Genomic DNA, 27,862 nt, shown 5'->3' on the forward strand with positions numbered 1-27,862 from the left:
GTGGTTAAAGATGCACACATTATGCATTAACAAGGAGGTACTGTTCTCAGAGAAAGTCATGTACCAAACCCAAAAGAGATAAGATGTGGATGTGCTGAAGTGTTTTATTTCAACCACTAAGGAGTCCTGGTAGAGATGACAAAACAAAACATATATTTGCATTTAGATGAAAAGTTCTAACTTGAGCCTTGGGAGGATAAAACCTCTGCTGTAACTGGTTAGAAATGTACAAATGATGTGCGATGTGGATGTGCTGAAGTGTTTATATGCAACGGCGAGGATTTTCTGGTAAAGATGACCGGTGTGAGCAGAATCACAGTCCAACAATGGTGTCTATAATGTGTCCACTTTTCTCCTGTAATGTTTGCAAAACTCAAACAACCCAGTTTCCCAGCAAAGCCCCCCCCACTGCCGCCCCTAGGAAAACACACACAGCTCTTTTAACAGGCTGAAAAAGGCTGTGTGCATCAAGAAAACCGGTGATGTGGATGTCAAACTTCCTGATCATCTTCACATCTCACCTGACTGATCAAAAAACCCTGAAAAGTGACGTCCAGAAAGCCTCTCTTGCACAAGCAGTTAAGGTAAACAGAGGTGTTACTTTTGAACCAGTGGTTTTATATCGAGCTTGAGGCTTCGAGAGCGATAAGAGCTAATTCATTGTCCAGAGTAATTACACGGTGAAAGCTTTTATTAGTGGTAGATAATAATCTGACTAAAAAAAATAGCACAAGGCAAGCTGCAGAAAGATAAAAGACTGCAGTTATAAGATAGTTTAAAAAGATAATTTCATGGCCTTATCCTAATTTCCCCTTTCCACTTCACGCTTTGATTAAAGCAGCAAGAAGGACGTGACAGTCACAGCACAGTCATGTGACATGTGAACAATAGTTAAACAAGTTAATGGTATCACGTGTTGTTTTCATTGTTTTTAAAGTGACAGAAGAAAACACTTCGCCTATAGAACAGGTAAAAATCAATACCTCAATGTCGCATAAATAATAGTGAGTGCTGTTTGGTCCGAGTCAATCACAATATAAAGGAGCCTCTCAGTCAGGGATTTGTGTGATGTGTTGTCTGTTCATTTTGTCTCCAGTTGATATTTGTTTGATTATTTAGTCCTTCTGGTGTACATTAACGATGAATCCCATGATTTGGGAATTTTAAGGTCTGTATTTTGTTGTGTTGATTAGATGAACTAGTTGGCCCCATACGGCATCATTAAGGGTGCAGGGTGTAAACACTGTAGGAGAGAAAGCTGTGGAGCCCATTTTATTCATCAGAGGTGTAAAGAGGCTGATTATCAACAATGACAGTTGTGTAATAGCCTGATCGATCTTTAAACCTCTGGTTGAAATAATGAAATGTGAAACACAACAGCTTCTAAAAGGCAAGGTTGGTCATTTTCTCCAGATAGACTTTGGTAGAAATTGTCTTTAGGTCCTGACAGAAATAATAACTCATGTGCTCTGAAAAAGGAACGAAGAAAATCCGTCATCTGTAGCAGTTTGTAAGCATGTAAAAACTTCGACCAATGTCTGACATGAGGTACCAATCTGATGAACCAATCACGACTCCCTGTCTCCCTGCTTGTTTTCTACCCCATGCCTGCACTAGCCAACACTCACAGTTTATATTGTGAGTTTGTCGTTGGCCGTTGTGATCAGTAAGATTGTCAGGTTTTTTTTTTTACATGTAAGAAAACATGAGAAAGTTTAGTGTTTACTTACCGCTGAATGAGACGACGTAGTTTCAACACATTGCAAGCACTGAGCTGAGGTCCGCTTCTGGAGGAACGGCGCTCGTGCATGTCAGTGAGGGGCGTGGCTTTTGAGTGAGCACAGGCGGGAGGGGGTGGGTGTAGACGGAGCACATTTAGGGAATGCTAATTTCAAAATCATGCTAGTTTTCGAAAATGACCAACCCTGGCTTTAACTTCTTTATGTATGTACACAACATTATTCTACCTTTCTGAGCTAACTGACCATATATGAATGATCCTTTGATCTTTCTCATTTTCAAGTTGTTTTGTAAAGTGTAGTTCCCTTTAAAACTAAAAACAGTAAAACCCAAAAGATCTCAGAAATATTGACTTCCTTCAAACAGCTGAATGACATTTAATATTGAATAACTAAACACTGACTATGAGTGAAGAGCCGCTCTCAGAGGAGCAGTCAGTCAGGAGCCTCAGCACCACAATGGTTCTTGTTTCAACGGTATGCAGTTCTTATTCATCCTGGACTGCATACCAGGCGGTTTCCCAAGATCATGCTCTGAATACTGAATAGCTGCAACATAATGTGGAATGAATGCATTATGTGCACCGCCACAACAGCGTTTTCTTTTCCAGAGATCTATAATCTTATCTTTCTGTGGAGTACAAACAGGCCAGGCTCTACTCAATTTGCCACGCTAACGTGCTGTGTTAAGTGTATTTGTTGTCGCTGCACTCTCAGGTTGATATTTGATTTTTTCTACAAACATTGAGGTGCTCTCTGTGTCCGTTTTTTTTAAATAACCACCTATGCACCATGTTTAATGCATGTTTTCCACCATGGACTGAAGGTTTCTAATAATAAATGCATTCCTTCCGAATGCAGGGATTTTGGTTTTGTCCTGATTGGTTATCAGCAAATTCTTCAGTGCAATACACTTTTCACTCCCCTGTGAAAAAACTTCCAAGGATGCTTTCGACACACACATTCACCCACACACACACAAACGCAGATGACCGCAGGCAGAGAGGAAAAGGAGTGGGAGGATGTGATGGTAAGATCTTTCCCAGCTTTGCTTCTTTTTTGCTTACATGAGGTCATCCGACCGCCACGATTAACAATGTGTGCATACGTTCCAATAATGATCCTCCGCAGTCAAGGAAAAATAAATAATGCATTTTAGACAGAATTCCTTAAAGAAACAAGAAGTCTATTTCACATCCGTAAACACATTTTTATTCGCCCTATTTATCAAAAAACAGAGCAATACATATCACATGAAGACACAATAATCAACACTTCAAAAAAAACTGGTGAAACATGCAAATGCGATGGTGACAATGTTAATGTTTCAAAATTTTATAGACATAGAAGTCTTATGATCTCCAGAGTATTCACTATTTTAACAGACAGGTCTCTATGCTTGCTGGGCTGCAGCCTGTGCAGCTAACCGCTCCTGTTTCTCCTGCTCTGCCTTCTCCCTCATCTCCTTTTCTCTCTGGATCAGCTGCCTCTTCTCGGCCTCCCAGTCCTGCATCCGCCTCTCATACTGCTCCAAGTCCGGTTTCTCTGCAGCCGCCAGGTTCTGCTGGGCCAGAGCGCTAACCAAAGCCTGAAAGGAGGCAGAGTCCACTTTACCCTGAGACTCCAGCTCGCTCCTCAGTTCCTGAAGTAAAAAAAAAAGAAAAAAAAAAGAAAAAAAAGGAACAGAAAGATGTCAAAACACCAACAAGTGGCCCAAATCATGTCATTTTATTAATTTGTATGAAACTCTCCTAATCAGTTCATTCTCTTTGCAATGCATTTTTAAAATGCTCCAGCTTCTCAGAAAACATTCCTAAATCCCAGAGAGGGATTGATTATCTACAGTTCAGTCTGTACAAACATAGAAGTCTGGATGTTCTGATTAAGAAATCTGAGGGCCGACATCTCGTATTAGAAAGTAATGCTCACAGAAGCAAATACATAATGAAGCTGCTCACATGGCCATCTCTGCTGACTTCATTTCAAACAATAAAATAACTATTCCAGCTCGAATCCTGGATGACTTATTAAATTGATTGATATAACTCCAGTAAAACACAGAACTTTGTATCCATATATGTTGTGTGATGCAGACGAGGATTTAATGTTTTATCTTGTTTTGTACGGCTGAATTTAGACAGAATTCCTTAAAGAAACACGGCAACAACCAGATCTCACTAGACAGTATCAGAAATCAAAGACTGGTCAGACAGAGATGACTTAAGGGTGCTTGGAAGTTATTGAATTATTAAGAAATATTTGTATTTGAGACGATGCTGCCATCCTTGTCTGCTGATCAACAGGTGGCTGTAACATCTAAAAAAAAAAATAAGGAAGAAAAAAAACCAAAGCAGCAACAAAGGAGGAAAAGAAGAAGGACGCAGCCAAGTACTGGTGCATGTTACAGAATGTAGACAAACAAACTCCACGGGATATTTTTAAAGGGTAACTGCTGACACTGGATCAGGCAAGGTCACCAAGCTTGTTTTTTTTTTTTTGTGCTAATGACAAGTTTATTGAGCCAATCGCTGGAAAAACATTTCCATTGTCCTTTACCTTCATAACTCCGCTCCAACAAGACTAAAGGATCTCAGTCCTAACAGAAAAGGCTCTCTCTGTAGGCCCCTTTCCATAATAAGGCTAGCCCCAAATATATAAAAAAACAAACATCTTTAGAGGCCGGGTTTTGATAATGTGCAGCACTAAGGATTACATTTTGCTCCATTTCCTGTCTGCCTGCTGAAGCGATCTACTCGAGCAAGTCCAAAACTTTCTGTACCTTTTATTCATTAAACCCCAAAATGAGAAAATAACATCAATCATCTTTTAAAACAGAGCTAGTAGAGTAGTGAAAACAGTGAGGCATCTGATCCAACTTTCCCTTTTTTGTTGACACAGCAAGAAAATTTCATGAAATGAGCCAATTTTTTTAAATTTAGTTTGGTCAAAGGTATTTCATCATCACACGCACAGACTTTGGTCTTTGCGTGTGATGATCAAATAGACTATGGTTGTAATAAGTCTCTTACTTGATTGTGGGCTTTGTTATTGTTAAAGTTCAATTACATTTGAATTGCACTTAAATGATCAATTAAAAATAACCTTCAGTACGCTTCCCCTTCAGATCTTACTCTGGATTTTACTCCAGGAACAAATGTTCTATACACATTTATTATTTGCCCTGAAATTGATGTAAACTCTGTTTCTGCAATAAAAAAGAAAGCATGTGACCCACATAAACAACCTCACCTTGAATCTGCTGACATATTGAGGTAGCTTAGCATGTTCGGCTTGTTCATCTTCATCCACCTCTTCCCTTTTCTTGTCCTCTTCACCCTCTGATTCGTCTCCAGACGAGTCTGAGTCTGAGGCGGATGAGAGCTCCTGCAGCAAAGCATTCACGCAGTCCAGCTGCAGAATCATGAAAACAAAGATGAATTACCCAGAAAGATTATTATTTTGTACTTATTGTATTTGCACATTCAACAAACACAGCTATTCCTGCCTAAAAGTATTCATAGCTGTATATCAAGTCACGTAAATCTACAGACTTGATATCGACTTATTCAACTCTTCTCCCCAGAGCCCAATATAAACAAATAGGCTTAATTAACCTCATTAGTGTGGGCAATGGCCCGGCTCAGCCTACTATTTCATTATCTCATTATTTCGAGAAAACAAGCTGTTATCTCAAGATAATAAAATAAGTAAGCTGAGATCTCCAGAAATGTCTCTTTATCGTGTGAAAACAGAGTAAATAAAATGTGTGGATGCATTTCCTCTCCGGGTTTCTATGAGTCAAAGTTCAATATTGCAAACTTTTTAAGAAGGAGAAGATTCATTTTCTAACTCAAAATGTTAAGGTGATGATGAAAGAGGCTGAACACCTCACCTGACAACTCACCTCTAAATCCTAGGAAGAGGTAATATTAACTGTCACTTGAGGCGGCAGACACCAGCACCTTCATTTGAGGTGTAATATTTCCTCTCTGTCCTGCAGTGTTATCTGCTCTGTCTACATTATTGCGTTGCAGCCGTCTGGCTCAGGCCGCTTGGTTCCTGTAGCAGTGATTCTCACAGACATCCTCAGCACTCCAGGCTCTTCAAAATCTCATTAAACGTGGACAAAGCGGAACTATTAAAGCAGACAGCTAAGGCCAGATTACAGGCGCTGCACCCGACTGTGTGTCCATGCATACATGTGAAAGTATCAATGATATGACAGCGTGCGTGTTTAATCTCAGCTGATGAGGCCGGTCTGCGTCATAGACTCCACCTGGATAATAACAACAGCGGCGGCTATTCTGTCTGTGTCTAACACTAAGCTGTTCATATTTCTGTTGTGCGACTCAGAGACATTCAATATTGTAGCCTTGGCAACACTTACTTGTAAACACAGAATCAAGATGAATATGAAAAGCGTCAGTCCAACATTTTTGAAAATATGTTTGTCTGACATTAAGAGAAGAAGTCCAAAGACGTGCAGAAAGAAATGCTGTCTGGCTGCACGTGATGCCACTTTACCTTTCCTGCTTTGCTAAGAACATTTTTTGTTATCTTGTACTTTTGAAATCAATGTTGTGTAGTTTTATGCAATGATTGTTGCTATATTTCTACATCATCATCATCATCTTATGATAAAGAAGTATTAGATCACTTCTTAGGACGTTTGTTGATCACGTGTGTGTGTGTGTGTATGTGTGTGAGATCGTCTTGTCATTGCACAACAAAAACTTGTCTTAAAATCAATTCAGTGTTTATAGTATATGTCGCTATGGTGTAAACACAATGTAACCCCTCGAGAAGCTGCAGCCCTGCTCTGCTGCTGGATATCTTCTGCTGTTTAGTCTTGTTTAGTCTTCAGTGTAAAATATGCTAGGGTATCCCATTTCTTGCTTTTCATAACATCGTTTTGCAGGTTGTTTGCTATGTAAACAAAGAGTGGAGACAAGAAATCTAATATGTAGTTCTTCCTGACCACAGATTGTGTCACTGACCTCCTCAAATGACGGCACTGGTGCTGAAAGAACGACAGATTCATGTCCACACATAAAAAGAGAACATGCATTTTTTTATACTGTGCATCTAACTGAGATAAAGTATAGGTTGAAAATAGGCCGACTATCCGTTTAAGGAGATGGTCGTGTGCAGGAAACTGTTAACCAGAAATGAGACACCATTAAAAAAAAATAACGTTTTCTCATGGTCTGGTTTGTTTTGTAGGTCATCAAAAGACATCTGTATCAATGTCTCAAACACAACCAGCTGAAAAATCCGCACAGGAGTTTTCACAAACACTTGAAAAAAGCCCTCCTCCAACCCTCCGTCTGATTGTTTTGGTTCTTACTGTGTCATTGGACAGCTTGACATCACCAGAGGCAGCAGCCACTCTCTCCATGACAGCCAGCACTCGGCCCAGATAGCCACGCTCCCAGAAGAGAGGCGCCCCTTTGAACACAGCATGAATGCCGTTTGACATCTCCACTTTACCTGGATGGGAGAAAAGGAGAAATAGCGTCATTGAGACAAACAGAGAGAGAGAGAAGGACACCGACATACCAGTAATTAATTAATGCTAAAAGCAAAATCCCACCTAGTAGAGCAAGGCCGAGTAGCTGAGCGCTGAGTCCGACAGTGTTGTCTTGCTTCAGTCCACAGATGAAAAGAGATGCTCCCAGCGTCCGCTCTTCTGACACCTGAACACATTTCATTTTGAAGCACATATGTTATTCTTGCTGCAACATTCACATGCTTATCAGTCAAAAGCAGACTTTTTTTTTCTTTTTTTTGAACAATTGGACAGCGTCTTTCAATGAAACCTCCCATTAATCACTCCGATGACAGAAAATGGATGTCTTCAGAGTGGTAAACATTATGTATTTTTAAGGCAATTCTTTGATTTGTTTTCACAACCTCTCCCATGTTGTTGTTGTTGTTCACTCACGGTGAGTTGTGGTCTGGTTGCTAGGTAACTACCCAGAGCATACAGAGACAGGATCTGTGTGGAGGGAAGGTCGAAGGCCTCCTGTAGCATTACCTCTTCAACCACAGAGCACGCACCTGTCCAGAAACAACAACAGAAAGGTGTCACTTTTACACTCTTTGTTTAAGAATAAATTAAACTACAAATGTCCATGATGCATAAATAATCAGCTTCCTTTTTTTTTGACTAGGTGTTCAATACATAAAGGAAATAAACTGTGTTGATACTATTTCATTATTTTGATCGACAAGTCAGTTTTTCTTCTTGGTAAATATGAAATTAATCTGGAAACCCTGGTAACCTGGAGTTGTGCTTAATTTCCCTTTCAAACGGTTACATTGAGAATTAACGTTTAAAAAGCCTTACCTTGAAAGTCCCCATCTTTAATGTGAGAATCTATGAGCAGGTTGAAGGAGAAATCATCTGGGAATATTCCATACTGGACCTACACACACACACACACACACACACACACACACACACAAACACGTTTAGGATATGTAGTTCCTGATGCGTCTCAAAAATCTAGACCTCTAATCTCCAAACAACAAGACACCAATCAAAACAACAGATGTGCCCATACAAACACATCCCAGGCTCACGGTCCTATCTGCGTTTGTTATAATGAAGTCATGTTGATTCCCAGATAGTATAACTAACTTTGGCAGAGTGCACATGCTGGGCTGAAAATGTCAAACACGTTTTTTTGTGCTGCTCAGACAATATGAGTTGGGGGGTTACTTTGATTTTGTGACTGTTTACGCTGCCAGATATCTGCAGCGTTCAGCCCTGATCAGGAGCTTCTGATGTATTTGCTGATTATGCAGATGCGACTCCTTTACACGGATTATAAAGTATTTTAATTCTGTGTCTAATTAAAGCCTTGGTAATAACTAAGAGGGATAATAATGTGTGAACCTTGTTTTTAAGCGTGTGCATGGCCTTTTCCCTCGCCCCGTATTTCAGACACTGTCGGATCCAGTCGTGAATGGTCCAGTCTCTCAGATACCAACAGTTAGGGCTGTGGCGAAACCTGCCGTGATTTTAAAAAAACATGAGTTATACATCCATCACAGTTCTTATTGTAAAAGATAAAATATTAGGAAAGACGTGAGGAAGAGAAATTAATACATAAAAACACATTTATGTTTGTGGAGAACTATTTTCTCGGTTTCCAAAAAACAGAAGATCAACACAACATAACAGACAGCAACAAACACGACAGCTGCATCCTGAATAACAAGCAATAATTGTTAAAGACATGTTGAATGTAGCTCCAAAATGAAATGCCAGTGTTTAAATTCCAATCAGTTTATGAAAACTAATAAGCACTGAGCGTGGGTGCGATCGGGGAAATTTACAAAATCTTGTAATTAGAAGAATGGGTGCAGATTCCAGGGGAAGGAGTAAACAGGAAAGGTCTGGAGTTGCCCCGAACAAAGAAAGCATGTGACTGAACCTAAACCAAAACAGACAAACCAAACAGAGAGACAAGAGAAGCAGGAAAAAGTAGGTACTACACAAAACCAAGGGAGCAACAGAAACGTGTTGATGGTGTTGAGACGGAGAAAGTGATGCAGAGTTTAGATTTATATTTGAAGACTCTTCTCACTTGTAAAGGTAGTACTCCGTTTGATCAACTTCCTCCCGGGATGAAATGTTTTCAACAAACTGATGAAAAGAAAAAAAGTTATGCAAAACAACGTATCCTTACTACAATCGATTTATATAATCAAACGTATACTTTGGTTTATAACTGAACAAACAAAAAACAGGCAGATGAAATCCAGACACAACTCACCCGAGATATGGAAAGAGAGCTGACGGGGAGATTCCTTTCGTATGTCCGGTCCATGGCGTTGGCCAGTAGAGCTGTGAGTTCAAAGATTAAACATAAGATCATTTTTCGAAACAACAAAAACACAATTAAAAGTGTTTTTGTTTTTTTTTAACATTATGCCAAAAACCATGTTTGTTTTTTTTACATCATAGCAGTGTGATACACTTAACTGAAAAACACGACATAAACAACCCAAATACAATCAGCACGAGTTGGAAATCATTTTGAAATACAAAGAGCGGGCGCCAGTGGCCTAGTGGTTTGTGCGTGTGCCTCATATACAGAGGCCATAGTCCTCTAAGCGGTCCGCCTGGGTTCGAATACGACCTGTGGGTCCTTTCCTGTATGTTATACCCCACTATCTCCCTTATTTCTGACTCTATCCACCGTCCTATCTCTAAATAAAGGCATAAAAAGCCCAAAAATAAACGTTTAAAAAAAAAATTGGGCGCTCATGTCTTGCCTTATAAATTTGAATTTGATCACACTTCACAGTTATTATTCCCATACTTCTGAACAGTCATCATTAAGTGCACCATGTGCCTGCAGTATTACACTGCCCCCTTGTGTTGGCAGGGCGCACATGCAGAGCTGACTTACACGCAGGACTGCTGGATGCATCTTAACCCTAAACCATCATAAGGAGGATGTCTTTATTGTGTGTGTTTCTATAAATGTCATGTTGACTGTTTAGTGCGATGTGAAATCAAAGCAGGGTATGATATTGTCTGAACGCGTGTCTGACACTTCTATTAAGACAGACTTGAGAAGTCCTTTATAACAATGAGTAGAATTAAACACATTCATCACTTATGATCTGAACATGTACACTGGAAAGGTCCCCTATACTTTCAGGCAATTCTAATGAAAGGCAGACGTGTTTTTGACATTCACACTCAATGCCACACTTATCATCTAAAAGTTGTGTTGACTGTGAGAGCGAATCTGACTGACTTTAAATGGACAGGTTCACAACATACTGTCGGTTCCTGCAGATGATAACATAAACATGGTACTGCTTGACATTATTTGTTTGACACTGTTAAAATGTGACTTGGTTTCGACTCGTACCGAGGCTCCGAGGATCTCTGCGTCTCTCCTCCCACAGTCTGGAGTCTGTGTACGCTGCTGAGAGCAACCATCTCCTCGCTGCAAAGACACAAGGTAAGTCAGGTCACCTATACAATAATAATAATAATGATAATACTGTTTTTATGCTAGTCAGTCGTTTACAAGGTGGTTCTCATCAGTTTAAACGCATTAAAGACGACAAACTTCACAGTAAAACCTCAGTTTTGCAGGTGACCAGCTCATGTACCTCACAGCTACAGCTAACTAAAACATGAACTGGGGACATTTAGCTCTTCCTCCATCCAAACAAGGCCAAATAGACACGAGTTTAACGAACACATTTGCTCAAATATATCTTTAAATATATCGTAGTTGATGTTTGATAGTTTACCTGAAAGAGAAGGAGATAAACATTTAACTTTGACTGCTGCAGTCACACAGCGCTTCCATACGGAGGCTGCCATGTTTGGACGATACCATGTGTTAGCCTTTGAGGGGGGGGTTTGTATTGTCGATGCTCCCTGAGACTGACGTGAGAGGGTCATACCAAAAGAAAGAGGCGGTTAATTCACGGTTACTCCGTGTCCTGTATGATGTACATGTTCAGAAAGAAAGTGCTTTCTAATCATTGTCAAACAACAAAGTAAAATCGCAAAGGACGTCAAGTTTAGAGTTACTTTTCTTTTTTTTTTTTATATAAAGGCGAGGCTACAATTTATGTTTTTGATTTATTAATATAAATTATTAATTATTAAATAAAAACATAATAGATCAATGGAAAAACAGACAGTACATAATGATTAGTTAATTAACAAAGTATACATTTTGAAAGAAATGTGCTGGAGGAGCCAAATAAACCCAGAGGGGCTTGTCCAGTGGTCCTCCTAAGAAAACAAACAAAGACAAGTCGCCCTAAACTCTTGAAAAACTGCAGGAGCTGAATCCATTTATCTGTTGAAGATCACATTTTATAGCTCATATAAAGCTCTGAATTAAAAGTAATTAATCTAAATATATTTACAATTCTTTTTAAGCTTTTCATAGGCTATTTGGGATCCCTAAGTGAGACAACGCACACATTTTTAAACCCCTATTAATTTATATTTACCTTTAAATATGTCTATCCAGAATATCAGAAAAATGTAGCATGAAAAAATGTACAAACTACACATTTTCTTTTTCAAATGATGAAGAAATATTCCATAGGCCTATATAAATGTAGATATTCACAACCAATCATTCATGTTTTAGAATTAGACTGTAATGCTTAGAGTGTTTTACAGTGTAATCTGTGACATTTATAGTGCATAAGTATAAGGAACACAAATTGGTTGGCCAGGGAATATCAAATACACTCTGTTGCAAGACTTTACTTTGCAGGAAAAATGTCTTGAATATAAAAATGATCTGAATGTAAAACCAGAAATCAGAACACCAGAGGGTGCTGTTTATACAAAGAAGCGACGGACCAGATAAATACACTCAAGCTTCACTATGCCTCAAAAAGTCACTCTGTGTTATTTACTCAGGATCATGGATGAATGCTGCCTGAACCTGTCAGCACTTAAGATCTGTCCAATAATCTTAGAACATTTTAGGACAAACATTAACATATTAAAACACTTTGGAAAAAAGAATAAAGCAGGAGATGATAGCACCTTAAACCAGTAGCAGAGCGGTTCAGTTTAAACATGTATCTCTCACAGTTGACCTGTCGTCCCCTCTCACCTCTCAGAGTCTTTGTTGTCCGTTCATAGGACAGCTATTATTATTACAGTGAGCTTCTTGGCTGTGGGTCCAAGGAGGTGACAGGTTGAGACTGGGGTGGGACACTTTAGTTGAACAAAACGTGGAAGAATTTTAGCACCATCTCGTTTTCTCTTTTGCCAGCAAAACAGGAAGCTCCAACCCGAGCTGCGAGTCGAGAGATCAGACAGGACGTAAACATTTTCTACGCACACAACTAGGGATGCAGCTATCTTTTCAGGAATATAATATGACTGTTGTGTGAGTTCTTGTGTAATACATTGAGCTACTCTACTGCATCTGCTTGTTAATAAATAAATAACTAAGCAAAAGCCTTTACTAAATGTGCCTGTGGGACATTTAGCACACTACTCTGCTCATTTAAAAGTTGTTTGTTTGTCTGGTGATGAAAACAAAACAGAGGTATTTCTCGTCAGTCTCTCAGTAACATGCATCCACTTTCTTCCAACTTTATATTTAACAGCCACAGCTTTACATCAGAGGACAATGCAAAGTCTTAAAAGATGAAAAATACAGCATTTGATACAAAAACTAAACTGAAAGATAAGTTTATACCTGAAGGCAAGTCAGCTTGATGACTGCCTTATACAGTGGTAGTAACGAATAAGCAAATCAATAAAATGAAAGCATCATTTTGAGTTTTGAGTTTTAATTCAGACAAAAACTAATTAGGTTCAAAATGACATACAAGAAGACAGAAAAGATTGAACAATGGTTTCTTTGTACCTTTCTAAAGTAGGGTAAAAACGACAGAATAACAAAGGTACATTCTGACTATGTTTACATAGCAAGATTAAAAACAGACAACTTTTTAGAAGAAAAGAGTCTGAGAAGAAATAACCTCCATTCATGTCTAGTAAGATAAGATAAGATAATCCTTTATTTATCCCACAATGGGGAAATTTAAATATATATATAAAAGGATGTAAGGATTGTCTAATGTCTAACTGCACTCTTGCATTATGAATGCTCAAAAAGAGTGCAGTTATTTGTCAGCGTTATCATGCTTCACACATTTTGCACGGCATCAGGCATGAAGCATGATTGGCAGTAACCCATTCTATAAAACCATAAATCTGTAGAAACATAAAAACCAACATTTATTAAGCATCAGGTCAATGAATAAGGAAGTGTAAGGTTTCATCTCAAAGTTTTTATTATTAATCAGCATTTAAAAAAGTTCATGCTCGTCCATTTGGTCTTTACAATTTCTCACAGCTCTGCCACTTCCAAACTTTGTCAGACCGACAGTCCGAAGCTGAAAGTATCCCCTCCACAGAGATGTCAACTGGAATGCATGTGTGTGTGGCAGAATGTATGTGGGTGTGTCATGAATGTTTTTCTTTTGTTTTAGAGAAGCAAAACAAATTGTATCGCACATTGTGAAAGGCCAATGAAGACATTCTATTCTATTCTATTCTATTCTATTCTGTTCTGTTCTGTTCTGTTCTGTTCTGTTCTGTTCGATTCTTTTTTATTCTATTCTATTTCATTCTACTTCATTCTATTCGGTTTTATTCTATTTTATGCATAGACTGTACATAGATTTTTAATAAGTTTCTCTTATTATATTATTTTCTCTTGTATTATATTTTATAGCACTTCACTGTATTCTACTCTATTCCACTCTTCTGTATTCTATTCCATTCTATTCTATTTGGTTCTATTCAATTCTGTTCTATTATCAATGCTCATCTATTCTAAATCAAGAAAATTACAAAATCACCCCAAGGAACCAAAACTATTCTGCTTCATTGCAAATTAAAGATGAAAATTGATCAACTAATTGTGCACTGAGTCAGAGAGTCTTGGGGATAAATTCTCATTACAGTGAACTTTGCCCAAGAAGTAGAAAAGGCATTCAGATGGATTATTTGTTTTTATCTATTTTACTTTAGAACATTTTCGAGCCCTGATAATCAAAGTTATCAGCTGCAGAAAAGTCTAAGAGTCGTTTTACGTCGCTCTTTCAGGCTAACTTAGCTTTCAAACTTCTGTGAATGTATTTTCAAGCTTTGTCTGAGAATGAATCTAAAATGTTGAACTATTCTGAATTTCTCTGTGAAGCACTAATATCTGCTGGTACTTGCCCTGATCTTTATCAGTTTGTTAGCTTTGCAAAAGCAGAACATGAAGCTTTCTAACCACACGGTTCGTTTTCTGCTCAGGAAACTACCTGTTGTGTGTACCTGTTCTCCTGAGGGCCTGACTGATCTTTACATTCTCATGGTCTCTGAAGTTTCAGTTCTTTAAAATCAAGCAGAACTATAATAAATGAGAAGCTTTATCAGGTTGGTGAGCTATTTATTTGCTGCACATATTGTTATTCAGAGATTCAATAATATGTTGCTGCTTGGATGTTATGCATTGCTTTATGATTTTATTTCAATCATGTATCTATCTTTATTTCATATTCTTTATTTTATTCTGTTTTGTCTTTTGAGATTATTATTTTTTTGGTTGAACTTTGAATCCCTTTATTTTGTGTCATGTTTTTCAATGTTATCATTTTGTTATTTTCTCTGCTTGTGTTATCATCTCTGGTGCGTCTTGTTTTTTTTATTTTAGAATCATATAACTATCTGTATTAATTTTGTTTCTTCATTTTTTTCCAGATTTGTTTTGGTGTGCCTGGTCTCTACATTCATTTTCAACTCCTATGTTTTATCAGGTGCTCGAGAAGCACCTTGAAGTACATTGCGTGTTTTGCAAAAATAACGTATATGATTGATTGTTTGAGAGAGAGGCCAGTTTAGGATGGGAGACACAGACACTAGCAGCAGATCCACTATGTGCTTCCTCTCTGAGCTGGTGGTTGGGATTGAAACATGTAGGTGAGGAAAGGAAAGGAGAGGAGGATGTGAGAACTTCCTCAAACTGTTTGCAGTTTCGCCCTTTAGGACACGGTGGTCGTCAGTAGTAGAAAAAGAGAAGCTGCTGTTCTGCATTTTATGTGACAAGAAATTACTCCCTGTTTACCTGAACTGGCACGATATAATGAGGTGTAATGTGAAAGCACAGCAAAGAGAACTTGAAACCATTCAAATTGTGATAAACAAGACCTTCAATGACCTTTTGCTGCATTACTTTATAAAAGTTGTGAGATGGGAAAGGATGCTCTGTCTGTTCATGCAGCTTCTTTAAAAGAAAAACTTTTTAGGCACTCTTTATACCAGCACTGTTTCTGTTTTCAGAGGGGCTTCTGCAATGAGGAGAAACAATGCTTCATTCTGAGCCACGCAGACATATGAAGCCTTTGTCTGGGACACCCACTGTGTCCGTCACCACTGTTTGATCACAACCTAAAAGAGAGAAGGGGAGAGGTGTTTTCATTTCCTCTTCCTCCGCTTTGAAAGAGAAGCAGGAGGAGAAAGGCAAGCTTTTTGAAACACACGGCAATCATCCCTGGCTTGGTAAAAAAAAAAAAGAGGACTCAGATTTATTATCAGGGTTTATATTCTTCAGGATCACTCATCGGATGTTTGTGGGCTGTTAAAAAAAAACTACAGAACGCAGGTTTCTTTTCAGGGGTTTCAACTTTTATTTCTGTATTTGTCCTGCACAATGTTCCCGTTTGACCACCATCACACGGACATGCAATAAAACTTCACAAATCCCCCCAAAAAACGGAGCAATCAAAGGGAGGGTGGATCCAGACTTCTTTGAGTGAGGCACTGGCTTATATAGGGGTCACATGAGGTGTGTGTGCACGTACAAATGAAAATTTGCCTTAATTTATCCATTTCTATCTCAATGAATCGTATTATAGATGCCTTAACTACTAACGTTCCTTACAACTCAAGATTAACAAACAACTTAAGATGTTATTTCTCTTCTTATATTTCGTTTTATTTTAAAAAGTGACAGAAGTGGCAACGTATGAATCTTCTTTGCTTTATTCTTTAAAGATTCAAATAGATGTATGTTCAATGTCACGATTAAAAGAGCTAACAAAAGCAAAGAAAGCTATTAAGTCCTCTGATAAGGCAAATAGCCAATTATAATTTAGGTTGGCCAATCAGATTTCATGGATGGCCCCTCATATCCCTCGCCACCCATACCCAAGTATTTAAAAACAATAAACACTAGACTTCAAACACAGTTTGCAGTTTATTTCATAAAGACACTGAATGGATATGATACATCAAGCTTGTCCAAGTCTGTCTGTGTGTAAATAACAATGTTACACCCAAATCTCAATTTAAGTACAAAATCCCACCAACAAATGAACAAAAAAATAAGAAAATCTCCCCAAAACATAAACAAAAGACTCAGAAATAACACAGTATTGATTTTGACCTCATACATTTACACAAAATACAAGGGCAACATATAAAGAAAACTCAAACGTGACTTTTGTTATTCAATATTATAAAACTATTTTAAAGAAAAAAAAATAAACATTAAATATGATTTTCTATTTTATGTACAAAAAAAGATTAACCCTCACAGAACCTTTCCGCCAATCAATGAACATTGACGTATCAGTGATTATGAATGATATGTTGTCTACATGCAGAATGCTTCACAGCTTTATATGTCAGTTGTATTTATTTAATTGACAAAACTATATAATTGTATTTCTTGTTACAGTGCTAAGCTTAAACAGCACCTCATCCATAACCAATTTTTATTCAGAAATGAACTCAAATGTTCCTGGGCGAACTGCAAAATCCCTCAGAAAAGAGTCAAACTTTAGCACAGTATATTTAACACGACCAAACAAGAGTTCACAGAGTCTGCATACTGTTTATCTCCATTTTCTAGATTAAAATACATCTAAACTGCTACATGCTGCAAGATACTACAGTGCTGGTTTACAGCCGCGTAGTAGAGCGTTATGGCAGTAGCAATTTAGCAGTGCTACTTCCAGCTAGTGGCAAGCCTCTGCTTAGACATGACAACAAACTGCCACTGTGGGCTTACATTAATAAAAAAAACATGAACAATCCATTTAACTGACGAGTAGACCTGGCACTGATTAACTTCTTCTATTTCATCGTCTGACTTCTATTATTATTGTGCTTCTTCTTCTTCATTTCGCACTAATGGTGCTCACATGATTTCACTTAATAAGCCTAATCTGCTTTGGTTCCTCTCTGCCTCATGGTAGGTTTAGTCACAAATGCTAAGAATCTGCTGTTCACTTTGCTCTTCATGATCTAGCTCCTGGTGGTTATCTAGCTCAGAATCTGAGTCAGAATCATACTGTCTGCAGCCTGTCTCTTGGTCCTCTCCAAGCTCTGAATGAGACTCGTAATCTAACTCAGATGTGTGTTCTGACTGTAGGAGATGCTCCTGCTCCCCCCTGGAGTCTACAGCCTGCTCCTCTGTCTCTGACTGCCTCTCATATGTCTCTTCTTCTTCTAAACTATCCTGATACATTTGTCTCTGCTTCTTCTTTGGTCGTAGTTCAGCTGGAGACCCCTGCCCTCTCTCCTCCAGCTCAGGGGAGTACTGCTCTTCTCCCGCTGGCTCGTGGTGGTCCGGCTCGGGGCTGTACGGGCTCCTCCTGTACAAACTCTCCTCATCTTCCTCCTGACACGAGCTCCCAGGGACGCTCTCACCATCAGACTGTGAGAGTCGGAGGCTGGGGAGGCCCGAGGGCTTCTGGGAAAGGTCGAATGGCTCCTCCTGGCTGAAGCGGGTAAGGAGGCCCATTGGAGTAGACAGGCAGTATCGTCCCCTTTGCCTAAACACTGAGGTTGGAGAAATAGCGATTAAATCGAGCAACTTTTGCAACAGATATGCATGCAAGTGGAAAATAAGAGCAATCTTACGTCTTTCATCCAGCCCTCTGTCCATGACTCCATGTTTGACCTTCATGTGTCTGGTGAGGTTTCCCTTCAGTGTGAACTTGCTGGGGCAGTAAAGGCATTTGAAGGGTTTGCTGTCTGAGTGGAGATGCATGTGGCCCATTAGGTTGTGCATCCTGTTGAACTCTTTCCCACAAAGCTGCAAGACAAGGGAGTGAGGTGCATGGTTGGTTAAGTTAGGAGAAAACAAATAATAAAGCTGTTCACTTCACAGACTGTACATAAGAGGTGGACTTGTTGAGGTGGAATTTGAAACTTTGAAACCTGGGTTTATGGCCAGTTTTGTCTTGTTTTGGAGCCAGAGGTGTTCTTTTTAGGACTAGAGTTTCGATGCCCAGAAGAATAAGTCCATTGACTAAAATTAGCCAAAGAGGCGCCAAGTAAATCTAAGCAGCCCCAAACTAAACCAAGTAGGGTTTTTGCCTTAACTCAACCAAACTCCCTATCAATAAGCCCATGTAAGAAAGGAGGAATACCCACTTTGAAAGAAATACCTAACTAACCCTTCTTAATAAGTTTGAGCAGACACAGGTAGACTGATGACAGCAGAGCTATTGAAACTAAGCTTATGTCTAAAGAAGGTAACAACAAAAGGTTTTCAGTCATTAATAAAAAATCCAAAAGGTAGCAGCACACTCCGTATTTTACATGAATGGGGAAGTAAGATATAGACATAAAAACATTAGTTGTACTAAGCTGTGCAGGCCTCAAGTTAAAGTGCAAATGTATTTTTAGCAAATCTGTTGAAAGTAAATGTCCTAATTTTGCAGTTGTATCTGTTGTTTGGACTAAAAGTAACTGTGTAGTTTTCATTTAAATATAGTCAAGTGAGTACAAACTACTGCCTCTTTAATTTAGGGACATGGCAGACATTTGTGAAACAGCCTAAACTGGCATGCAAGCATTGAGTGAATGTATTTATTTACACTCCTTGAGTGGCTGCAGTAAAAACTATTTGAGGAAAGAGAAACAATAGGCCGAAACAATACACCTCTATTATTTTTCTTTGTGCGCCAAAACTCCTTTGGTAGATGACTTATTCAGAGAATGCAAGCTGTAGAGATACGCAATCATGAATGAATGTGCAGGCTTTGAGATAAACAAAGACACACACCCTTTCTCCTTCCTTCTATCCACATTTTTCCTCTTTTCCTCTTAGTCCCCCCCCCCCCCCTCCCCTCTTACTCCTTGACACACACATGCACGCAAGAAAAACAGAGAGAGAGAAAGGAAGCAACATGGAGACAGGGCCAGGAGGAGAACAGGGAAGGGCTACTCCTGCGCTGTCCTTCCTCTGCATTCTTTTTTATTAGGGTGGTCCTTTCCTTCAGGAGGAGAGAGGGACTGTAAACTGTCCAAGAGGACCGTGAGAAAACAGGAAGCTCCCTCCAGCAGCAGAGAAAGCGAGATGAAATCTATTTGAGGGCCCTGTTCTCCGGGGAGGCAAGCGGGCCATTGTTAGAGAGGCAGTTTGTGCGGCGATATCCTTCCTATGGACGAGGAGGGTCCTACTGCCAAAAAGCCTCTCTGCTATCTGGTCATCGTCTAAGTCCTCGCACCAAACACCAAGGTCAACATAGACACTCCAACAGACTCTACAAATGTCAGCTAACAATAAATAAGACAGGTTTAGCCTCATCAATAAACACAGATTAAAGGAAGCACCTGGAGTTTTGATGGCGTTGACCAAACACCTCGCAATTGTTCGACATGCTCTTTTGGGGTGCTGGTTTGGCTCCGTTTTTAGCCGCATCAGTTATAGATCAACAACCCATGGCTAAGGCACGTATTCCCCTCTTTCTGGTATCTTTTAAGTTGTTGTGTCCAAGAGTGGCAATATATATATCTTTTTAAAAAAGCACATCAGCTTTCTTGCAGGCAATGATATATAGGATCTTTTTCGGCTCTACTCAAATATGAAGCTAATGCAAGCAGTAAGCTAAGCCGTGCATGCACACAGGAAGCAGCTAGCCTGTCACCCTTTAAACGTTTATTAATTGGTCACATACCTGCCTTTAGTAAAGGAGAACAACATTTCCTTTGCCTCCTGAACCCGTTTAAGATAAGTTTAATGACTAAGTTTAATGCTGTGATTGTGCCACGGTTAAGGGTTAGTTTGGTTTAGGGACAAAAGCTACAGGGCTTCAGTTAGGAAACCTTCTTCAGTTAGGGAACCTTTCTTTTTCCGATTCTGTCGTTTTCCCCATCAGGACAGTTTCTACATTTAGCTCGGCCAAGAAACAAATGAGGATTAAAAGTCATAACACGAGACCAAAAAGCCAGATCATAGATGTTGACCAACCTTGCATTTATATGGCTTGATGTCCGAGTGGACGATCATGTGAGCCTTTAAGGTCTGTTTTTGGACGAAGCTCTTGAAGCACATATGACACTGGTAGGCCCGTATGTTGGTGTGGATCAGAACATGGCGCTTCATGTTGGCCAACAGGGTGAACTCACGACCACAGATGCGACACTTGTGCTCCTTCACGCCCTGAAGAATGACAGAATGTGGGAAGTAGTGGTGTGAGAAATGTAGTCAACAGACAAGTCTTTCTGCTGTTTAATGTTTGGTTATTCTGAACTGTATTGCCACTTGTTTTTATTTTAGTATCTTTTGATCGGTTTTCAGATCCAAATGATTTAAAGTTTATTTCAGGCAATGTGTTTCAAATTATTCCAAGATGTCAAGAATCTATTTGATTGGGCAATACAGCCATGTAAACATAAAGACGTTGGACAGTCTTCTACAGGATATTTAAATATAATAGTGTCAAACAGTTTTGAAGCAGATAGTTTTTCTATACCAACATTAATTAAATAGGAAACAAAAGATACAACTCTTGAGATTAAGGGATTTAAAATAGCATCGGGAGCCAAAACTGAAGTGGAAATGCTTTGAAACAGTTGCCAAAACAACTTGTTGAGCTACTGTCCACACGACTTCACTTTCCAAAGTCTGCACAAACAATAGTGTGACTCACATCAAGTGACAGAACAATTAATAACTCTACTGGATGCCAAACCCAACAAATCAAACATTTTGACAAAATTCAGTTCAAACTGTTTTCTTCCCTTTATTGAAACCTACTTTGTGGGTGAGTGTGTGCTGTTTCAGGTGGTGTGACTGGATGAACTCCATCCCACACTCGCTGCATATGTACGGTCTGATGTCTTTGTGTTTCATCATGTGGTTCTGAAGCTGGCTCGGGTACTGGAAAGTCTTCTGGCACTCAGTGCACCTGCAGGATCAACATGTGTACATTAGTTCATTTTTACAGAGAGATAGAGAACTGAAATAAAACAGTTGTTCAATGTTAAAGAAAAGACACTTGTGCATTATTTACATTTTATGAATTGATATAATTGATGGCACCCTCATGTCTGTTGGCTGAAACTGTTAGCTTAGCACACTGTAGTACAAAAAACTACATTGGGGGAAACTGGCAAGGAGAATCCATCTATCAGCCCCTCTAAAGCTTTTCTCTGGACTTTTTTAGATTTTATTTTATTTTGATGACTCAAATTTAACATGCCTGTTAATGAGCTTTAGAGGCATTAGTAGCTGCATTTTGTTATGGTCTGACAAAGCTAGGCTAGCTGTTTTACTTAATGCTAAGCTAAGCTAAGCTCACTGGCTGCTTACTAAACTGTGTGTAGGCATCAATGGTATCAATCTTCTTGTTTTACTCTCGACAAGAAAACAAATAAGGTTGTTTCCCAAAATGTCAAACAACTACTTTGATAACAAAGACATTGATATATAAAAGCACATTTTTAAGCTCACCTGTACAGAGTGGGGCCACGATGCACAGTTAGGTGCCTTTTCAGCTGTGCCAGTGTGGGGAAATCCAGGCCACACTCCACACACACGTTCTCCTGACCCTTTTCATGCTTCAGTTCATGGGCACGGAGCTCACTGGGGTATGCGAAACCTCTGCCGCACACACTGCAGCTGAAACGGGCAGGTAAAATGAGTTGATGAATAGGGTAAAAAGGTAACAACTGAAAATAAAAAGCTAAAAAAAAAAACCTGCTCTACCTGTATGGCTTTACATCACTGTGCTGCATCATGTGTCTCTTCAGGTGGCTGGTCTGAGTGAAGGCCTTGTGGCACACCTGGCACTTGTGTGGCCTCATGCCCTGGTGTGTGAGCAAATGTGTATGCAGGTGGCTTAGCTGCTTAAACAGCTTCCCACACAGGTGACACCCATGAGGTTTGATGCCATTGTGTCCCAGAATGTGCGTGACCAGGTTGTACTTTGAGGTGTAGGACTTCTCACACATGCGACACTTCCACCTCTTTTGATCTCCGCCCACGTCAACGTAGTAACTGTCATCCACATGGACGTTGAGACCGAGCTTTTCTGCACTTGTTGTCCCACCCCGGGGAGGTCCGTCTCGGCTGCGATGCCTGGCACGGAGGTCCTCTCTTGGGTAGAAAGACCCAGGGGAGAGGTGCATAACAGGACCGGGCATGAAGAAGGGGTAGGGCAGGAGGCGATGGTGGAGGGATGGGAAGTAGGGAGGGTGGAGGAGGAGAGGAGAAGGAGGCCAAACAGGGGAGGGACTGAGAGGTTCCTGTTTGACCTGCACAGGTAGATTGATGCCAGGTGATCTGTGGTGGAGCTGCAGTCTGTTCAGCTCAATCATACCAGGGATGAGTTTTGGAGATGGGGAAGGAACAGGAAGAGGTGGGAGGGAGAAAGGATTGTGGTCCAGGTCCAAAGTTGTCTTACTTCGCCTTTCCTCCTCCTCCTCTTCCTCCTCTCCTCTGTTGGCGGGTTCATCTCCTTGGTCGTCCATTTTGAAAGGAGTTCTTTTGCGTTTTTGGGATCCTTCTTTTTGTATATAAGTGGGGCCCATCATGGGAAAGAAAGCAGGCAGGCTGAACGTGCTGTAGGAGTCTCTGGTGGGTGACATGCTGGGGTATCTGGGAGGGGAGAATTTCGAGGGCTTAATGTAGAGCGGAGAAGGGCTCAGATAGAAACTGTGCTGAGAAGCTTGTCTTAGCTCGTCTCTGAGAGGAGGACTTCTTGCTGGTGGGAAACTCACTCCGTCCTTCTCCATTTTCTCTCTGTGTTAAAAAAAGAGTACAAGAGGTTAAATATCTGCAATTACAGTGGTGGAAGAACTAATCAGAAGTGTACTTAAAGGAGAATACCTCCAGTTTTATAAATGCAGGTCATTGTGAAACTTAAACTGGACATGTGGAAAAAACTTTTTACTACATGTGTCTAAATAAAAAATAACAACATGACACAACCAAAAGCCTTACTGAGCTATTTTCAGTATTTTCAGTTTGTTGCATTGTGGGAAATCTTGACATGTAAAAAAAAATGCATTGTATAAAATGTTGGGGGGTAAAAAATGGTAATGGTTTTTAATTGTAAATGGAACATTCCCTTTTCATCATGGTACCCCCAGTAGAAAAAAGTTTTCCCTCTTATGTCTCTGCTCATCACGCTGTCTATGTATGCCTTCTGCTTACTTGCAGATCCACACACTGTCACACTGATGTTTTTGAAATACAGCTTTGTGTGATATGAAACGGTTTCTCTGAGGCTTTCTGTTGTCGTAATGAAACTGGATCCACACTTTCAGTACATGCATTCTGTTATCGTCACTCTCAGTTTACCTGAAACCTTTCACTTCTTCCTTTCTCACACATCTTCTCCTCTCCTGAAATTAGGAAGTTATCAGAAATGTTCACCGCTACCTCCCGCACTCCTTTCGCTTCTCTTTGTCTTTTTTTCTCTGCATGCTCTGTTCATTTTTTTTTTTTGTTTTGCACTGATAGCGAGGAAGAACTTCTCCTTTTCTTCTGTACTGATTATACCAACAGGTTTTAATCAGCGTCTCTCTGAGCAGCCTGAGTCAGATAAAATAACTGATACATGTGAACTTGTGTTTGTTTTTATGTCCTAAGAAATATAAATAACGTCTTCACTGCAGTTTGTGCATACTTTGGTGCAGATGATGGTCATGGGTGAAGAGATAATGATACTCAGAGTGATGGGGAACTGTTGGACTTCTCTTCAATGAAATCCAAATCATGCGTTGCAGTTTTGTTCATATTGCTGTAAATAGTTCATTGCTTATCAATGAGAAACTGCTGACATCCATTTCAGTCTAATTCTGTAGCATGACCGCAAGTTCTACTTTCTTTTAATGTGACGCATCAGATGCATTAATTACACTTTGTATAAACAATTACAAACCAATTGCACATTTCAAAATATAAAAGTCAGCATCTAAAGATTATGTTCAGTCTTATTTAAGTTGCAGATTCATTTCTCAACCAATGTTTTCATTGTTTGGACAGAAATCTCCAAAAATAGAGGAAAATGTCTTTACAGTTTCTCCCCCCATAAAAGAAGACTTAAGATGAATGGTTCTAATACTAATGCACTATTTTTCCTGTAACATCTGGACATGAGGGGGCAGTTGGGTGGGGGGAGGGCTGGGGTGGGAGGGACTGTATCCATTCCAAACGTGCTAATTATGTGCAAATGTCTACTTGCCGTGTATGTTGCAAACAAATGTACATTGATGTTGCTCATTGAAAACCCAATAAAAACTGTTAAACAAAAAAGGGATGAATGGTTCTCATATTGTTGGGTGGGACTACTGGGAGGGTGGGGGTGGGACGGCTGGGCTGGGGTGGGGTGGGAGGTTACTGTATCCAGAGAAATGACGGGGGGGGGGGGGGGGCACAGGTGGGGTGTGTCCAGAGGTGAATTAAGATGAGAATATTTAAATGTTGCCCCTTTTTTGTGTTCGTTTTTAATGTAGAAACAAATACAGAATTGAAAGTTTTAAAAAAAATTGACATTTATAAGATATTCAATTTCAAGAAAATACATTATAAATTTGTCTTTTATACAGATGTTGTTTTTTTTGACACATTTAAATACATTAATGTAAGTAGTTAAAGTAGATCACTATCGCTTCATGTGTTTGCACACACCATGGTGAGGTGAATGTTCACAATCTTAATGATATTTTGCCAAAGTTGGTCTTGGCCCTTGAAGTCACCTTTACATTCAGGTGGGAGGGTGCGGAAAGGGGGGCCATGACAGAAAAGTTTGACAACCACTGCTTTAGATTCACATCAGCAAGCAGTCAAATGAAATTACACTGAACCCCGACCAAGCAACATTTGGGTATCTTTGCTCTTTCTCTAATATTTTTAAATGAGCGAAACAGTTCACTCTCTGATTCGCTATTTTTTTTTTAAATATGCCTGATATCGGACAAAACTGGACAAAAAAAAAAATATAAAGGTTTGTAGCTGATTGACTGATGGACAGAAACTCAGCTGAATGATACAGACTTGCAGCATAATATAAAAGCAACATCTCTGAAATAAAAAAAAAGCGAGGAAGACTGTGGACGACAAAGATAAAGATGATAAAACAAAGATCACGAAACTTCCATATCTACCATGATAAGATTTGTTTAATTTACTGTTTACATAAACTTGTGAAAAACAGTGAATATCCCTTAATAAACAATATAATTAGCAAACAATGGAAGTATACTTTTTAACAAAGGTTTTTGGGATTAAATGTATGATTACTGACTTAACTATAAGATGCATGCTGACATGTTCAATGTTTCTCTTGGCTCCTGCATATAATCCTGTTCTTTTAGCATCTCCCTCACTTAAGGTGCACTGTGCAGAGACCCCAGCCTGTACTTTGCCCCTCCATGCATTCCAAACAATCCATTAAAAACCAAGCCCCTCCTCACATGCCAGTCAGTGCCATGTAAGCGTGTGTTAGTGTGAGGCTGCAGCCTAGTCCGTGTGTGTGTGTGTGTGTGTGTGTGGGTATTTGTGTGTGTGTGAGAGAGGAACTTACCGGCTGAGTGTAGTGGAGTGTGTTTCTGTGATGCTGTGGATGAAGTGCTGCTGCTGCCGCCACTGCTGCTGCTGTTGTACCTGCGTTCTCTCCCTCCTGCTCGAGCTGCAACTCTCCTGACAATGAGCCGCCCGTCCGCGGATAGCATTTGAAGTGACTTAAGAAAGAGAACAGGAACAATCACTTTGTTCTCATTTTTCAGATGAGTACCTTCGGAGAGAAGGAAGGAAGGGAGGGGAGAGGAAGTCAACAAGCCTAGTGCCTTCCTGCAGAAAAATAAGGAAACACTAGATAGACATCTCCATTTCTCGATGAAATAGGGATTTTACAAAGCTTTTAGATGAACACAGAGAAGCAAAGATTTGATTTTGCACAAAAAAACAATGCAGTTTGAACGTGTAGCTGCTGTGAAGTGTCATGCAGTGATGGAAGATGAACACATCCTGTCTTTTTCTCTTTAGAAACCTAAACAAAATACATGTAAAGAAAAGCACATATAACATTTATATTGAAAACAAATATGAACTCTATATACATATATTTTCACACTAAGCAGCACTGAAAGAATTTGCTTTGAGCTTGAGCAGATAAAGTGTATGTGCTTCGTGTTAGTCATGCAGGGCATTACATAAAAAAAATACTTATATAATGTCATACAGTGCTGCAGCCCTGCAACAAAATGTACTTCTGCAAAACATTTTAGGTTTATTTTTCTTTAACTTAAAAAAATAATAATAAGGAAATAGTTTCATGTAGTTTTTACATCAAATGTTGTTAGTTTAATTGTAGTAGATTGCACATATAAAAATGAAGATATGTTTCCAACCGTCTGCAAAGCATCACAGGTCAAACACCTTTACAATGAAAATGAATGCATGTATAGTAAAGTATTCAAACTGCCACTAGGAGGCAAAAGTGTGTCCTGTTTTTTTCCTGTCATTCTGGTTTACAACACTCAGACATGCTGCATGTCTACTAACGGTGTCTTCATCTCTGTTTTATGATCTAAATAAACCCTGCCACGTCTCAGTGTCCCACTCTTCTCCGTCTTGGCACAGAAGTTTCGCCGTGATAACGTCGTGTTTTAATTGAGTGAGGTGGCAGTTAGCGGGTCAGGAGGGAGCTGCAGTAATTGAGCTCATATCATTGAAACAGTGAGACCCTCTTTCGTGGGCTGTGGAAGATCATTAGCCAAGTTAATTTGCCGTTAACACCAATCAACCTGCGACCTGGACAATGTGTGCGTCAATTCCTGCCAGGAATTAATGACTTTATGATTAGAGAGGAACATTTGTAGGTATGTGTGTGTTTTTTTCTGGCAACAGTTTTTGTTTTTTTTTTTTTATTTACGAGCATCCGGCCCACCGACAAACTCTGTGAACAACCTTTCCAAGAAAAGATGGCGGGAAAGAAGGCCCAGGTTTAAAGATGGACTTCTTCTTCTTCTTGAGGCCTTTACAGCCGTCTTTTTACCTTTTCCCGCCTTTTTGTCCGGGAAAAATAAACAGAAGGAGATCCTACACCTATTTTTCCCTACTTTTTACTCTTTCATTTTTTCCTATATCACTTGTTGACTTGCCTGTTTGCCTCTTTTTTTTTTTTAATTCTAATTTGAGGAAAAATCGCCTCTTCAAAAAAGGATTTCAACTAAAACACAGAAAGCCTTTAAAATGTGTCTTCAGTTAAATCAGAGTTGTACCACACTCACATCTGCTCCTTTTTATAGATTAATCTCACCTCCTGATTCACTTCTTGACCTCTCTGATTTTTCCGTCATCTCG

General features: G+C 39.5%; 2 protein-coding genes across 2 annotated transcripts; both read right to left on the bottom strand.

Annotated features, from left to right (window-relative positions):
- Positions 1–2,928: 2,928 nt before the first annotated feature.
- mrps27 (mitochondrial ribosomal protein S27) lies at positions 2,929–11,142 on the bottom strand. The gene is made up of 11 exons (XM_020630433.3): positions 11,025–11,142; positions 10,634–10,711; positions 9,524–9,594; positions 9,335–9,393; positions 8,641–8,755; positions 8,089–8,167; positions 7,684–7,799; positions 7,333–7,435; positions 7,087–7,229; positions 4,989–5,150; positions 2,929–3,381 (listed from the first exon to the last, which is right to left on the bottom strand). Exons 1-11 carry the CDS (start codon positions 11,095–11,097, stop codon positions 3,133–3,135), a joined length of 1,248 nt encoding a protein of 415 aa, XP_020486089.1. The 5' UTR covers positions 11,098–11,142; the 3' UTR covers positions 2,929–3,132.
- Positions 11,143–16,497: 5,355 nt separating this feature from the next.
- Positions 16,498–26,240, bottom strand: znf366 (zinc finger protein 366). The gene is made up of 7 exons (XM_020630456.3): positions 26,082–26,240; positions 22,259–23,293; positions 22,004–22,171; positions 21,308–21,458; positions 20,519–20,710; positions 18,181–18,355; positions 16,498–18,099 (listed from the first exon to the last, which is right to left on the bottom strand). Exons 2-7 carry the CDS (start codon positions 23,284–23,286, stop codon positions 17,516–17,518), a joined length of 2,298 nt encoding a protein of 765 aa, XP_020486112.2. The 5' UTR covers positions 23,287–23,293; positions 26,082–26,240; the 3' UTR covers positions 16,498–17,515.
- Between the last annotated feature and the right edge of the window lie 1,622 nt (positions 26,241–27,862).

The sequence above is a fragment of the Labrus bergylta genome, chromosome 2 (genome assembly GCF_963930695.1).
Source record: "Labrus bergylta chromosome 2, fLabBer1.1, whole genome shotgun sequence".
In the NCBI taxonomy this organism is placed as follows: Eukaryota; Metazoa; Chordata; class Actinopteri; order Labriformes; family Labridae; genus Labrus; species Labrus bergylta.